This window comes from Dreissena polymorpha, chromosome 3, assembly GCF_020536995.1.
Source record: "Dreissena polymorpha isolate Duluth1 chromosome 3, UMN_Dpol_1.0, whole genome shotgun sequence".
Classification (NCBI taxonomy): Eukaryota; Metazoa; Mollusca; class Bivalvia; order Myida; family Dreissenidae; genus Dreissena; species Dreissena polymorpha.
The window spans coordinates 106,844,607-106,861,162 of NC_068357.1; the positions used below are offsets into that span (position 1 = coordinate 106,844,607).

The 16,556-nt window shown below is 36.4% G+C and overlaps 2 protein-coding genes and 1 long non-coding RNA gene across 12 annotated transcripts in view; all 3 read left to right on the forward strand.

Annotated features, from left to right (window-relative positions):
• Positions 1–7,226, forward strand: part of LOC127870860 (uncharacterized) — a 35,953-nt gene extending 28,727 nt beyond the window's left edge. For 5 of the 8 annotated variants that reach the window (XM_052413399.1, XM_052413400.1, XM_052413401.1 and 2 more), the window contains exons 12-13: positions 111–191; positions 882–7,226. In XM_052413399.1, the coding sequence (XP_052269359.1) occupies positions 111–191; positions 882–1,063 (263 nt within the window). In that variant the 3' untranslated portion in view covers positions 1,064–7,226. The remainder of the gene's footprint in view (positions 1–110; positions 192–881) is intronic. The other 3 variants (XR_008044953.1, XR_008044954.1, XR_008044955.1) reach the window with 3 other exon arrangements.
• LOC127870906 (uncharacterized) overlaps positions 1–7,226 on the forward strand; it is a 30,928-nt gene extending 23,702 nt beyond the window's left edge. For all 3 annotated transcript variants that reach the window (XR_008044993.1, XR_008044991.1, XR_008044992.1), the window contains exon 2: positions 4,027–7,226. This is a non-coding gene — a long non-coding RNA (uncharacterized LOC127870906). The remainder of the gene's footprint in view (positions 1–4,026) is intronic.
• A 2,010-nt stretch (positions 7,227–9,236) lies between these two features.
• Positions 9,237–16,556, forward strand: part of LOC127870859 (ryanodine receptor-like) — a 203,133-nt gene continuing 195,813 nt past the window's right edge. Inside the window, exon 1 of the mRNA XM_052413397.1 lies at positions 9,237–9,582. Coding sequence (XP_052269357.1) covers positions 9,523–9,582 — 60 coding nt within the window. The 5' untranslated portion in view covers positions 9,237–9,522. The remainder of the gene's footprint in view (positions 9,583–16,556) is intronic.

Sequence of the window (16,556 nt, forward strand, 5' to 3'; positions counted from 1 at the left end):
ATGGTCATTTGCTTTTTGAAAGTTAACATTTCAACGTTATGTAAGTAAACATTTGTTGATGTGTTAAAACCCTTGAAGCTCTCAAATAAATAAGCCTGTAATTTAAATAGAAATCCATGGATTGGAAGATCCAAAAGCAGTGGAAGCCATGCAGACGGAAGTCTCTGCTGCATTGCAGTATTATGAAGAAGGTATGAAATTAGTTCAAATTACTTTCAGGTTTCATTGCACTAATGCGACTGTTTAGCACTGATGTTGACATTGTGCTCCAAAAAATTTGATTTTGACAACATATGTTTTATTTAAGTTCTTTGAAATGTTATTTATTTTACTGAAAAAAAGTTATTGAAACAAAAAATAAGCTTTTTTCTTATTAGTGTCAGTATTTTTTTTCATCCATTATTTTGAAAAAAATATTTATTTGATAAATCATGTCATGCTCTACATATTGTTGTCGACTGCAGGCTTATACCAGGTGAATTTAGTAGTGGTGTATTTGAAATCTGGTTTGAAGAAACTACTTCTTCGTTCTGCAGGCTATGAACCAGTCTTTTGATGTATCTGTATGCACCACTCTTTGAGCAGTTCTAATTATTATCAATGGATTCCAACAAGTAGATTAAATTTAAACTCTAATAAACAATTTTTTCCCACACCAACAAGTACAGTTATGTTAGTTCTATTGATATTCCAATGTCCCGCTGTAGTAATGAATAACCTGCCATAATTCACTCACTTTTTACGACAGAAGTATTTCTATCAGTGTTTTTTATCACTTTACTATTTGAAATGGTAAATGGGGCCGACTTTTGGCCCTCAAATGAGACAAAAAGCTCTTCTGTCTGTATGCATTTGGAATAGCATGTTGTCATGTGTTTCAGTGACATTCCCTGACGGACTTACGCGGTATGGAATCCTCCTGGTGCGTGTGGCAGAGCTAGTGCAATGTCTCCTGCAGCATAACCTCGCTATAGGACTCCTTCTTACACAGAATCCTACAATCAAAGTCCCACAACTCTTTCACGAACTCATCATTGAGAGCATAAAAGAGGGACAGAAGTAGACTGGTCACCGCTTATAGTTCTTAAAAACTGGTTACCAGTTATACTTCTTAGAGTGGTTACCGGCTATAGTTCTGAAAGCCTGGTCACGGGCTATAGTTCTTATAGACTAGTTACCAGTTATAGATCATAGGCTGGTGTCCAGTGTTTTGTTCAGCAAAAGATTACTGGTTTTTGTTCAGAATTGGATGTTTTGATTGGTGGTTTCGTTGTTTGGCTAAAGTTTGACAACTGTTTCCAAGAGCTAAGATAGCTTAGAGATCAGTGTCTGGTTACAGTTTATAAACTGGAATCTGGCTATATCTTGATGGCTATAGTGTCGAATTAAAGTTCAGAGACTGGTGTCAAACTTTATTTCAGAGATTGTTTTTCAGCTATAGTTCAATAGTTAAACAAATGTTCTGTGTGAGGTTAGAGTTAAATCCAACACTGGTTATAGGGCAATGCCTGTTAGATAGACAGTAATCTCAGAGTTAGCTGAAATTGCGTAGTCAAACTAAACAGCAGTGTATAAGTGCTTGTGTTGTCATGACAATCATAAACTTTTCTTGTCATTTGTGCTTATTCATATTGTGCTCAATTAAATGTACTATTTTGTTGATGATATACATTAGAGTATCAAAATCTGTATACTTTTTAAAAAAATATGTCAGTTGGTTTAGCAGAACTATTGTTTCCTCGTTTATTCAGGGAGTTACAGACCATAAGAAGCTGTTGGGCTTCATATTGAAATGCCTTAGTCTTTATCATTGGTAATCATTGTAAGGTGTATAAGCTGTGTTTCATAGTGCTCTTATTGTACTCCTATTATACTCATACTGTACCTCTACACGTGTTTGTCTTATGTATATGTTTGTGTATTATAACCGACAATTACTGGAATATCAGTATAATGTGTTAAATATATTTATATTATAAATCTAACATTATTTTTATTGGTAGGGTGGCATATAGCAGTTGAACTGTCTGTCCGTCTGTCCAAAAACTTTAACATTGCCTAGAACTTTTGCAATATTGAAGGTAGCAACTTGATATTTGGCATGCATGTTTATCTAATGGAGCTGCACATTTTGAGTGGTGAAAGGTCAAGGTCATCCTTCAAGGTCAAAGGTCAAATATATGGCGTCAAAGCAGCGCAGTAGGGGGCATTGTATTTGTGACAAACATATCTCTTGTTATTGTTATTATGCCCAGAGTAGGGTGGCATATAGCAGTTGAACTGTCAGTCAGTCTGTGCGTCTGTCCGAAAACTTTAACATTGGCCATAACTTTTTCAATATTGAAGATTAAACTTGATATTTGGCATGCATGTGTATCTCATGGAGCTGCACTTTTTGATTGGTCATCCTTCATGGTCAAAGGTCAAATATATGGCTTCAAAGTGGCGCAGTAAGGGGTATTGACAAACACATCTTTTGTTATTATGTGTAGTTGTTTTTAGGAACTCAAGTTCTGCTTACTTCTCTAAAATGCATCATTAGATGTTTATGGTCAATACAGTTTGGCAAGTGGAGACTTACGTTTAGTCATTTGGAAGGTCTTTTGCAAAATTATATTCTTAGCTTGTTGGTTTGCCTCAAGTCAACTGAAAGGTACATGGCATGCAGACTGTTGCTATGTTAAACATGTGTATTAGCCAAAAAATAATCATAAACGAAAATACTATTGCCAAAAAACAGGAATGATTTAAAATAGAGTATGTTACATACAGACTTAACTTTCAGGTTGTTTATATCAACGGGTGTTAAATTATACATGTGTATTGGTGTGTGTGATAAAGCTAGTATGGTTATATATCGATAAAAGAAAATTATGTTGTTAGTAGCATCAGTATGTTTGGAATAGTATTTTTATGCCCCCCTTCAAAGAAGAGGGGGTATGTTGTTTCGCACATGTCGGTCCGTCCACCAGATGGTTTCCGGATGATAACTCAAGAACTCTTAGGCCTAGGATCATGAAACTTCATAGGTACATTGATAATGACTTTCAGGTGACCCCTATTGATTTTCAGGTCACTAGGTCAAAGGTCAAGGTCACAGTGACTCAAAACAGTAAAATGGTTTCCTGATGTTAACTCAAGAATGCTTACGCCTAGGATCATGAAACTTCATAGGTACATTGATCATGACTGGCAGATGACCTCTATTGATTTTCAGGTCACTAGGTCAAAGGTCAAGGTCACAGTGACAAAAAAGTATTCACACAATAGCTGCCACTACAACTGACAGCCCATATGGGGGGCATGCATGTTTTTACAAACGGCCCTTGTTTTATAGGATTCTGTACACCAAAAAAAAGTACTTAAGATATCAAAATCTGTGATATACAGTATCAGTTTTGTCACATGGTTATTAATTTATGTGATCAGTGTTAATTAATATGTTCATTATCAGTGTTCATTTACGTGGACATTATCAGTGTGACAATTTCCCCACCATTAATAAGAAAATCAAGACCTTAGATTTTTAGCTGACCTGAGCACTATGCTTGGTATCAAAACCAAGGAAAGTTGGTCAAAGAAACATCATTAAACTTGCTCAAAATATTTGTTCCCATGCCGTACTCTAAAATAGTTATTGAAACTATGCAAAACTGATCAAAACAGTTGAGTTTATGTGGGTTTCAGGTCTGTTACATAGGGCCTTTGGCCATCTTCTTAATAATAAGTACTGTAGGGTTTTCAGCATTTTGATGTTCATGATGCCAGTACTAAAATATTGATATTGTTTCCCATACAATTTCATTTATATCAAAAAGTATGATTTCGATATATTTTTGCCTTTAATCTTATTTTCACAAAAGATTGCCTTTACTGTTAAAAATACAAATTTAGCAATAAACGTAACACTATTGGCAGCACAGAGCAATTCCAAATGTTTTGTTTGAATGAATATTGTCTTTTTATGCCCCCCTTCGAAGAAGAGGGGGTATATTGCTTTGCACATGTCGGTCGGTCGGTGGGTAGGTCTGTCGGTCGGTCCGTCCACCAGGTGGTTTCCGGATGATAACTCAAGAACGCTTGGGGCTAGGATCATGAAACTTCATAGGTACATTGATCATGACTTGCAGATGACCCCTATTGATTTTGAGGTCACTAGGTCAAAGGTCAAGGTCACGGTGACCCGAAATAGTAAAATGGTCTCCGGATGATAACTCAAGAATGCATACGCCTAGGATCATGAAACTTCATGGGTAGATTGATCATGACTCGCAGATGACCCCTATTGATTTTGAGGTCACTAGGTCTAAGGTCAAGGTCACGGTGACCCGAAATAGTAAAATGGTTTCCGGATGATAACTCAAGAACGCATACGCCTAGGATCATGAAACTTCATGGGTAGATTGATAATGACTCGCAGATGACCCTATTGATTTTTAGGTCAAAGGTCAAGGTCACGGTGACCCGAAATAGTAAAATGGTTTTCGGATGATAACTCAAGAACGCATACGCCTAGGATCATGAAATTTCATAGGTAGATTGATCATGACTCGCAGATGACCCCTATTGATTTTGAGGTCACAAGGTCAAAGGTCAAGGTCACGGTGACCCAAAATAGTAAAATGATTTTTGGATGATAACTCAAGAACGCTTTTGCCTAGGATCATGACACTTCATAGGTACATTGATCGTGACTCGCAGATGACCCCTATTGATTTTTAGGTCACTAGGTCAAAGGTCAAGGTCACAGTGACAAAAATAGTATTCACACAATGGCTGCCACTACAACGGACAGCCCATATTTTTTCATGACATTTACAAGATTTAGTTTGATTGGAAAAATGGAGTATTTGTTTATTAGTTATACATATTCATATTGTTAACACATTAATTCCAAAATCATATTTTAGTCCTTTTATTAATGCAATATATTGTTAATCAGTATATATCATTTTGCAAACGTATTTGTATCCATTATCAAACAAGAGACATTGCATATTTAGTGGTAATCTGAGAACAGCTAAGGCCACATTATGTGAATGTTATGCCCAGATATTAAGATCCAGCATGCCTTTTATTGCAGTTGAATGTACACTTTGTGTAAGGGCTTATAATTGATGCATGCCAATTGCTGGATCAGCATTCTGTCGCGCCAGTGTCAGGTGAATTGTATATTACAGTATCAGTGATTTTACGCATGGCCTAGAAGTGATGGCTGCTGTCTGAAGTTCCAGAGTTGTTTCCATATTTATGCCCCCCTTCGAAGAAGAGGGGGTATATTGCTTTGCTCATGTCGGTCGGTCGGTCGGTCGGTCCGTCCAGCAGGTGGTTGTCAGATGATAACTCAATAACGCTTGGGCCTAGGATCATGAAACTTCATAGGTACATTGATCATGACTCGCAGATGACCCCTATTGATTTTGAGGTCACTAGGTCAAAGGTCAAGGTCACAGGTGAAGGTCACAGTTACTGGAAATAGGCATTTTAAGGATTTAGCATGGATCAAACAAGGGAAAAAACTACCGTTTATGCATGTTCTTTTTGTTACAGCATTTGCCTCCCTTGTAATATATTTAAATTTTACCAAATGTAAGGCTAACTGCTTTTTTGTAATGCATACTACTACTACTACTACTACTACTACTACTACTTCAACTACTACTTCTACCACACTACCACCACCACCACCACCACCACTGTTCACAGTGACAAAAAACGTATTCACACAATGGCTGCTACTACAACTTATAGCCCATATAGTGGGGCATGCATGTTTTACAAACAGCCCTTGTTTACTTGTATTTTGTAATAAATAATACAACAATAAATTCAAAGTTCAAGTTTGAAGAATTCAGTAAGTGCATGTGTTTTGCAATGTTGATATTGAGTTATTATCCCCGCCGAAGTTTTTTTCGGAGGGGATATAGTAATTGGTCCTGTCCGTCCGGCTGGATCTTTGTCCGGAGCATAACTTCAAATCTACTCAATGGATTTACTTTAAACTTAGAATTAAAACAGATGGCACCTAGGAGAAGTGCAGTGACCAAGAACCATAACTCTCTCTACCTTAGTTTTTGAATTATCTCCCCTTTTATATAACTTTTAAGTAAATTTTTGTCCGGAGCATAACTCTAATTATACTAAAGGGATTTACTTGAAACTTGAAATAAAAATAGATGGCAACTAGGAGAAGTGCAGTGACCAAGAACCACAACTCTATGTATCTTAGTCTTTTTAATTATCTCCCCTTTTATATGATTTTAAAGTAAATTTTTGTCCTGAGCATAACTCTAAATCTACTGTAGGGATCTACTTAAAACTTGAAATATAAACAGCTGGCAACTAGGAGAAGTGCAGTGACCAAGAACCATAACTCTATCTACCTTAGTTTTTTAATTATCTCCCCTTTTATATAATTTTAAAGTAAATTTTTGTCCGGAGCATAACTCTAAATCTACTGAAGGGATTTACTTGAAACTTCAAACTTAAACAGATGGCAAGTAGGAGAAGTGCAGTGACTAAGAACCATAACTCTATCTACCTTAGTGTTTGAATTATATCCCTTTATTTAATTTCAAAGTAAATTTTTGTCCGGAGCATAATGAATTATCTCCCTTTATTTGTTTTTACAAATATTATTCTACTCTCTAAAACAAATGTTGTCATACAAGCATACAAACACATTTCGGCGGGGATTTGGCACTACTGACAGGCTTTTGTTGAATTAAAGGTGATACACTGTCTTTTCTTGATTATGTATTTTATTGATAAAAATGAAATTGTCAATGCTTAAAAACTTTTTAAGTAAGATCAATTAATGGGTTATAAAAGCATTGAAGAAAATCTCATGGTAATTTTACAGTATTATATTGTATGATGAGGGACTTGCACTGTTCCAGAGACAAAATTTATTTGGGGTGGATATCAATTCAATGAATTAGCTTGTTAAATTTGCATGCATCTCTTATAAACCTTGTTGTTATGTTATTATGAATTATGTTTTTAGCCCGGTTTTAAAACTGTTAATGATACCGTGTTTTGTATGTACCAATTTATTTTTGGTTTGTTAAAATTATAGATTTTGATAAGAATGTTGTGATATTGTTTTAGACCTTAAATGTTATATATTGTAGGAAAAAAGTTTATGGATATCCATGTACATTTAATATAGTTACATCACATTGTTATATCATGACATAAATGAATGATTAAATTGATGAATGACAGATAGTTACATTTATTTTGCTCCTTTATAGACCTGGCTCCTTTAAAAACTACTCTGTATCTATTTCCTGGAAATATTTAACAATAACAGTAGTCATGCAGAGCTCAAAACACAAATAAAAGCTAGTTTTCTCTGGATTTTGTACAAAGTGTCATCAAGATTTATCAATGCAAACAAAAGTTATTGACTGGAAACCACCTGTGTAACATCTTCCGCACGCAAACCCTCAGACAAACATATATTCTTACTTGTTCTATCAACACATATTAAGCTCATACGTGTTAGATACATATAAGCTCATCTAAGTTAATTGCTAAATTAAGCATCACGAGAATAGAGGTATAAAAGAACCCTGAACTACTGTAAAACAACAGCCAAAGTCCAAACTATACTGTAAAGTGTAATACAAAACAAAAGTATACAATCACCACAGATAAGTACGATACACTTAGGTGTTGGCTTTGTCTGTGCAGTTTGAAACGTTTTGAAAACACGATTAAACAAGAGGGCCTGAAAGGCCCAAAGTCGCTCACCTGAGATTCAAAGGAACTGACCTGTACTGTGCAGCCCAAGATGTCATTAGAACAAATGTTCTAACCAACTTTCATGAATAGTGAACACCCTGGTGGCCACGTTTTTCAACAGACCTGGACCATTTTCGTACACATCCAAGGTAATATTCTGACCAAGTTTCATGAAGATTGGACAATAAATGTGACTTTTAAGAGTGTTAACAAGTTTTTACAATAGCCAAATAAGGAAAAATACACCGCCCCCTGGTGCCCATGTTTTTCAACCAACTGGAACAATTTTTGAAATTGTCCAAGATATCATTGGGACAAATCTTCTGACCAAGTTGCATGAAGATCAGACAATAAATGTGGCCTCTAGAGTGTCAACAAGGTTTTACTATAGCCATATAAGGAAATATGCCACGCCCCCATGTGTTTTTCAACCAACCAGAACGATTTTTCAACTGATCAAAGATATAATTGGGACAAATCTTCTGACCAAGTTTTATTATGATCGGACAATAAATGTGGCTTCTAGAGTGTTAACAAGGTTTTACTTAAGCCATATAAGGAAAAATGCGCCGCCCGCTGGTGGCCATGTTTTTCAACCAACCCTAGCAATTTTCGAACTTGTCCAAGATATCATTAGGATAAATCTTCTGACCAAGTTTCATGAAGATCAGACAATAAATGTGGCCCCTAGAGTGTTAACAAGGTTTTACTAAAGCCATGTATAGCCATATAAGGTTAGGAAAAATGCCCCGCCCCCTGGTGGCCATGTTTTTCAAACAACCGGAACCATTTTCGAACTTGTCCAAGATATCATTGTGACAAATCTTCTGACCATGTTTGATGATCGGACAATAAATGTGGCCTCTATAGTGTTATTAACAAGGTTTTACTATAGATATAGCCATATAAGGAAAAATGTCCCGCCCCTTGGCAGCCATGTTTTTCAAGCAAACATAACCATTTTCGAACTCATCCAAGATATCATTAACCAATCTTCTGACCAAATTTCATGAAGATGACGTACATGTACGACGGACAAAAGGCGATCGCAAAAGCTCACCATGCGCACACCGAACTCAGGTGAGCTAAAAACGTAACGCATTCGCTAGTATACAGTATGCACACGCTTTGCGTGAATTTGCACAAGTATTGCACGAATATGCACGTGTATTACACAAATATGCACACGCGTGGCACGAATATTTGCACGTGCTTATCTGGCGCGGAATTCTACTCACGCGGTATCTAAAACATGCAGCATGTCATTAACAGATTCTCACGCGGTATCTAAAACATACAGCATGTCATTAACAGATTCATTAATGACAATGAGAGTTCGCGCATCTGCGATGGATTATCGTAATTACTTGGTACAACACGACCACTTATTAGAAGTTACTAGCTGGAATCCTTCCACGAGTCTTGCTTCCTTTTCACAGGTTGAACCTATGCCAATATGTGTGTGTCAGTGTGTTACACGAGTAAGCAGATGAACAGATATCCTATAGCGCGGTGATATACAGTAGAGACAGTGCTGAGATCTATATTTAGCAACACCCACTTCGGATGCTGCGATGAAGCCGATTATCAAAGACTGAATTGATCCATGGTCACATTTAATTTCGTCTTGTTCGTTTTCGCAATAAACTGATTTATTTAAGAGATACATATGCATGACCGCATGTGTGAACAAGATACGCAAGACACAGATGGTTGGATTATAAATTAACTCTCCGAAAATACGCAGGTGCCAATTAGCGTTCAGAATCCAAGATGGCGGAGCCCGGTGATGCAGTATCATCTGAACAGGATGATATTTCGTTTCTCCGAACAGTGAGTGTTTGTTGATAATTATATGTAACAGTGTATTACTTAATACAACAGTAGTTAGTGATTTTGAATTGGCGATAATGTTTTTTAACCTCTTCATATAAAAAAAACACCAATATACAGTCAAACTCCGTACAGTAGTCCATTGTTTAAAGGTACGATGCTGTCCGGTAATCTTGCGCAGTTAAGGGTCAACTCAGGGCCGGATCCAGAGAGGAGATAACTGGGGGCACAATTTTTTCCACAAAACAAATGCTGAAGGGTGGGGGGGGGGGGGGGGGGGAGGGGGGGGGCAAGAAATCAGTGTACAATAAATGGTCATATATTGATACGTTGATACTTAATATAGGCGATTTCAACATAAATAAGTAAATATAAAACGTTGCATGTTAAATATGTTTAATTGTTTTTTAAAATTGTTATTGACATTCAACAGTACAACAAGTAACAAAAACACTGTGGCTCCAATTTGTAGGGGGATGGCAGCTTTAACCACACTTGAGTTGATAGGTGGACTCTTACAGACATCTTCATGATGAGTTCTGAAAATAGAAGAGAGAGTATTTAGAAATGTATAATTCAGTTGAATTAGCTACGCAAACATTTTATTTCAAAATATACATTAATACTGTTGGTCTGATCAATATTTCAATAATATTTTTTTATCAGAGCTTGTATAAAGCGTGATAAAATATGAATGTTATTAGTTGAAATGCAAAACCTGAAAAAAGTACACAAAATGTTTGATAAAGTTCAATAATGGTAATGAAATTAATATCTAAAAGTTGTATACAAAGCGGAACAGGCATATATCATTTTATGGGCTTTATTTATTATACTATCAGTATGAAGAAATTTGTTAATAAATTTACACTCAATCTTTTTGTTCTTTTATTTCAATATTTTAGAGTTAAACAGTCATATAACATACTGAATAAACTTAGTGCAATAAACGGGTTATAATACATTTAAAAAACATCTTACCTTAGACTCAAAAACTTTGGCACAGCTAGTGTCTGACTCTGTGTTTTTTTGTGGACGGACCAAAAAATCGATTAGGCGTTTTTGCCTTACGCTTCATAGTTATGAAGACATTGTTGTGATACGCTGTATTATATACTGCAAGAAACGTATCCATATATAATGTTCCCATGGTTATGACATCTGATAATACAGTGTTAATTGGTACACTTGCCATCACATCAATGTTTTAGATCATCCAGACGCTTATTTAGTGTAAATGACAGACGCTTAATGTTACCCAGACGCTTAAAATCTACTGCCGAAAAGAGAGCATATCGCACTACAGAAATTGTTTCGACGGTGATAATCGAGTGTTAACGTACAACATGTGCCCCCCTGTGGATAGTAGACAGTAAAGTTGGTAGGGGCACGTCCTCTGTTGAAAATCTGGGAAATCGGAACATCTGGCCAACTTTGTTTCACAAAAAACACTTACACGAAAAAAGACGGCTTTAGCGGCTGGGGGAGGGGCACGTTCCCCCCCCCCCCCCCCCGGTGAATCCGTGCCTGCAACTGGTTTTAAAACATGTTCTTTTATAAATTTACAACATAACATCTAAATTTATTATGAAAATAAGAAGTTCATGTGCTTATTAACTCAAAAATATCTGATTGATTCAGTGAAGATCGAACTGTCCGATTTGATTTCAAATATGTTCATATTTATGTCAATTTTCTGTATAATCATAAATGACTTCTATATAATCGATACTCATGCTAAAAAATCATGTTGAGTCATTTTTAGCTCACCTGAGCACAACGTGCTCATAGTGAGCTTTTGTGATCGCTTTTTGTCCGCCGTGCGTTGTGCGGCGTCAACATTTGCCTTGTTAACACTCTAGAGGCCACATTAATTGTCCAATCTTCATGCAATTTGGTCAGAAAATAGGTCTCAATGATATCTTGGATGAGTTCGAAAATGGTTACGTTTGCTTGAAAAACATGGCTGCCAAGGGGCGGGGCATTTTTCCTTATATGGCTATAGTAAAATCTTGTTAACACTCTAGAGGCCACATTTATTGTCCGATCTTCCTGAAACTTGGTCAGAAGACTCATCGCAATAATATCTTGGATAGGTTTAAAATTGATGCTTGTTGGTTGAAAAACATGGCCTCCAGGGGGCGGGGCATTTTTCCGTATACTTGGTAACACTCTAGATGCCACATTTATTCTCCAATCTTCATGAAATTTGGTCAGAAGATTGGTCTCAATTATATCTTGGTTGAGTTCGAAAATAGTTATGTTTGCTTGAAAAATATGGCTGCCAAGGGACGCGGGGGCATTTTTCATTATATGGCTATAAATGACTTTAGTAAAATCTTGTTAACACTCTAGAGGCCACATTTATTGTCCGATCTTCATGAAGCTTGGTCAGAAGATTCATCCCAATAATATCTTGGAAGAGGTAAAAAATGATTCCGGTTTGTTGAAAAATATGGCCGCCAGGGGGCGGGACATTTTTCCTTATATGGCCATAGTAAAACCTTGTTAACACTCTAGAGGCCACATTTATTTTCCGATCTTCATTAAACTTGGTCAGAAGATTTTTCCCAATGATATCTTGGATGAGTTAGAAAATGGTTTTTGTTGCTTTAAAAACATGGCCACCAGGGGGCGGGGCATTTTTCCTTATATGGCTAGGCCAAAATAAAAAAATAGGTCCGTTTCCGGTCGCCCAACCGTGAATCCCAAATCGGCACCGACCCTCAACATTTTATTGGGGTCGCAAGTAAAATCTTGTTAATATTCTAGAGGCCACATTTATTGTCTGATCATCATGAAACTTGGTCAGAAGATTCATCCCAATAAAATCTTGGATGAGTTAAAAAATTATGCTGGTTGGTTGAAAACATGGCTGCAAGAGGGCGGGGCATTTTTCCTTATATTGGCTATTGTAGAACCTTGTTAACACTCTAGAGGCCACATTTATTGTCCAATCTTCTTGAAATTTGGTCAGAAGATTGGTCTTTATGATATCTTGGTTGAGTTCGAAAATGGTTATATTTGCTTGAAAGACATAGCTGCCAAGGGGCGGGTTTTTTTTCCTTATATGGCTATAGTAAAATCTTGTTAATACTCTAGAGGCCACATTTATTTTCCGATCTTCATGAAACTTCCTCAGAAGATTCATCCCAATAATATCTTGGAAGAGTTAAAAAATGATGTCGATTGGTTGAAAAATATGGCTGCCAGGGGGCGGGGCATTTTTCCTTATATGGCTATAGTAAACCTTACTAACACTCTAGATGCCACATTTTTTTTCCGATCTTCATGAAACTTGGTCAGAAGATTTGTCCCACTGATATCTTAGATGAGCTCGAAAAGGGTTTCGGTTGCTTAAAAACATGGCCACCAGGGGGCAGGGCATTTTTTCTAATATGGATAATATATTGCTTTAGTTTAACCTAATTAACACTCTAGAGGCCACATTTATTGTCAGATCATCATGAAACTTGGCCAGACAATTTGCCCCAATTATATATTGGATGAGTTCTAAAATGGTTCCGGTTGGTGGAAAAACATGGCTGCCAAGGGGTGGTTGCATTTTTCTTTATATAGCTATACTAAAACCTTGTTAACACTCTAGAAGCCACATTTATTGTCCGATCATCATGAAACTTGGTCAGAAGATTTGTCCCAATGATATCTCTGACAAGTTCGAAAATGGTTCCAGTAGCTTGAAAAACATGGCCACCAGAGGGCTGGGCATTTGTCCTTATATGGCTTCATAAATCTTCATGAAACTTTGTCAGATTATTTGTTTAAATAATATCTTGGATGTGTATGAAAATGGTTCTGGTCTGTTGAAAAACGTGGCTGCCCGGGCGTTCACTAGTCATGAAAGTTGGTTAGAACATTTGTTCTAATGACATCTTGGGCTGCACAGAACAGATCAGTTCCTTTGAATCTCAGGTGAGCTACTTTGGGCATTTGAGGCCCTCTTGTTTTAAATAGAAGTTTGTTTGTTAATTATGGTAATCAGTATTGCGTTTTACGACTTCAGATTGTGGGTGGGAATAAAACTAGGGTACAGTCTGATATTGGCCGGGTACGTTTAAGTATATTGACCGTACCTGTGGTACATTTAAGTATTTAAGTATACTTACATGTACCTGGGATACATGTAAGTAGTACCAGAGCCGATAATGTCAGACCAATCGAGCCTTACTGGTGAGTGAGTATTTCTTGTATCCCTTATTCACATAGTATCGGCCCTTGTCATAGTACTGTGACTATCAAAAAACATACAAGAAGTGCTGGAAAATAAACATTTTTTCAATTTTTAGAATTTGTAATTTATTTGATGGTTATCCATGACTATTACAATAATGATAATGCTCATTATTTCCGGTTTTCATGTGAAAGTACTGTGATCACTCTAAGTTTTCAGGCACCCACTTTTTTATCCAAAATAATGATTTTTCGTGACTACATTTTCGGACATACTGGTCTTCGTCCATAATTAATGACTCCGATTTTTTTTCGGACAATATATTTTGTAGTGCTATTTTATTAGATTTCTGCCATGTTTTGGCTTTTCTGGGACCTTTGTATCATGGAGTTTTACATCCGGATTGAGGTCATAAAACCTGGCATAGAATGCCCTGAGGGCAACTGACCATTACAATCGCATTATTGGGTAGATTACCATGCATACAGGTAATAAACAATAGTTTTACCCAGCTGCATTTTTAATTATATCGTATTCAGAAAGCAGTATGATTGTTTTTTTTTTATAACGTTTTTATATTTCAGTTAAGAGATTGCAAATACCGGTAAGTGAAGTGGTATTTTATTTATAGCAGAGAGACAACAACACAATAAAACTTTTGCACATTTATTATTTCATAATAATTTGGTTGTATTTCAATATAATAATTGACTAAAAAAACAACATGTATCAGGGTTGTCATTATTAACCGATTGCCGATCGAATTCATCGGTTAAAATCGCCAGAAAATCGGTTGTTTTTCCTGAATCTTTAAAATTGCTATCGGAAGTTGTGATCACGCAAACCGACAATAATTGACGAGGAATAACCGTGGTATAGTAGAGCGACGCCTATTCAGTCAGTACATTAACTCCGCCTAAGAACTACTGTTTTCAATGAATTTCTCAGCGAGTGCCCAATATTAATTTTTCCAGCTGTCAATCAAATTCTTCTTGGTAAGCACGTCAACCAATCAGCGCTCAGGCAGCCGAATACACGCCGACCCCACGTGAAATTGTATCTAATAGCTGTACATTTCACAGATTATTACTGACAGTATCTCAACGAATGTAGCAATGTAGAGCGTAATTAATTAGTTTTTTTAGTTAGAGAAAAGGTTTCCACATATTAAAAAATGCTCTTCGATTTTCTACCAAAATAAAATATATTAGCGACCTCTGCGTAACGAAGTTGTTATTTAGCATCTAAATATTAAAGTCCACGCTTTCCCCGATGAAGAATGACGTGATGTTATACATGAAGTCTCATTTTGGCATGATTTTCATCTGTGCATGAAAAACACGAGAAATGTGTCTCTGTTGCTAGAATTTTCTTAATTTTCCGTGAATAATGAAATCTGGAAATGATTTCGGATAACACATTTAATTATACGCATTTGAAAATACTTCAATTAAATAATGTATTTTGTTATACAAATGGGCATAACACATAATGTAATAAGTAGGTAAATAACGTGTTTTGAGATTGCCAAACTATGCATATTTATAGGTCTACATGCATGAATGACCTGACAAGTTATATCACAATCCGGAATGATAAGTACTTGGTAAATTTAAAAGAAGGCGCGTCTTTATTCTCAGAATTTCACTTTCGCAAACTTTTCTGAAAGGAGGTACATGTAACAGTTTAGTCGTCGATTTGTCGTAATTACTAAATATAAACGATTTTCAATGCTCTCAAATCGCGTCACGTGATTCACGCATGTTAAATGGGAATTCCCCAATCCCACAATTCAATTTGTATATGCACTTGCGTTAAATGGCGGACGACATTCATCGTCAATATTTCCCGTTATTTGGTTTTGAAAAAAAGAAATCGTAATTATACTGGATTATCGAGTAATGGATAGAATTGGAACATGCAAAGATCTATCAATATAATATGTTTTTACATTGTACAGTTTACTAAACATGTGAAAATCTTAAAATTTTCTATTCTTTTTAGACCTCATTTTAACTTTTTATGCTCTGAGAATAGCAGTATTTTGTCCCTAAAATGTGTCTAGAATTCGTTTTCGGTCGGGGGCTTTGCCCCCCTGACCCCCTTACCAGGGCCTTGACCTGGACCTTCAAGGGGGCCTAGGCCTTGACCCCCGGCCGAATCAGTTACTTTTCCAAAATAATCCTTTGTTTACAATCATAATGACAACCCTGATGTATGTCTCTAAATTTTCGGACACTCATACTGTTTGAATAATTTTCGTATCTAAATTTTCTGACACAAGTAATTACGGTACATGTTGTATGTCATGTTTATTCCAGGGTGATGCTATGATTTTTTAATTGCATATTACAAACAATTAAGTGAGTTTGTTTATGGATTCTTTAAAAGTCTCATTACAAAAAACTTAACAAAAAAGGAATATTGCCTGAAACTATTTTTAATACCTAAGTAATGAACATGGTACTTGCAATTGAAATCTTTAAAATAATAACAATTGGGTAATTATTAGCTCACCTGATTGCTCAGGTGAGCTTTTGTGACCGGTCTTTGTCCGTCGTATGTCCGTCCGTCCGTTTTCCGTCCGTCCGCCCGTAAACATTTGCTCTTAAACACTCTATAGGCCACATTTCTTGTCCCATCTTCATGAAACTTGGTCAGAAGCTTTGTCCCAATGAAATCTCGGCCGAGTTCGAAACTGGGTTGTGCCGGGTCAAAAACTAGGTCACTAGGTCAAAAAAAAGAAAAACCTTGTAAACACTGTATAAAGTCACATTTCATG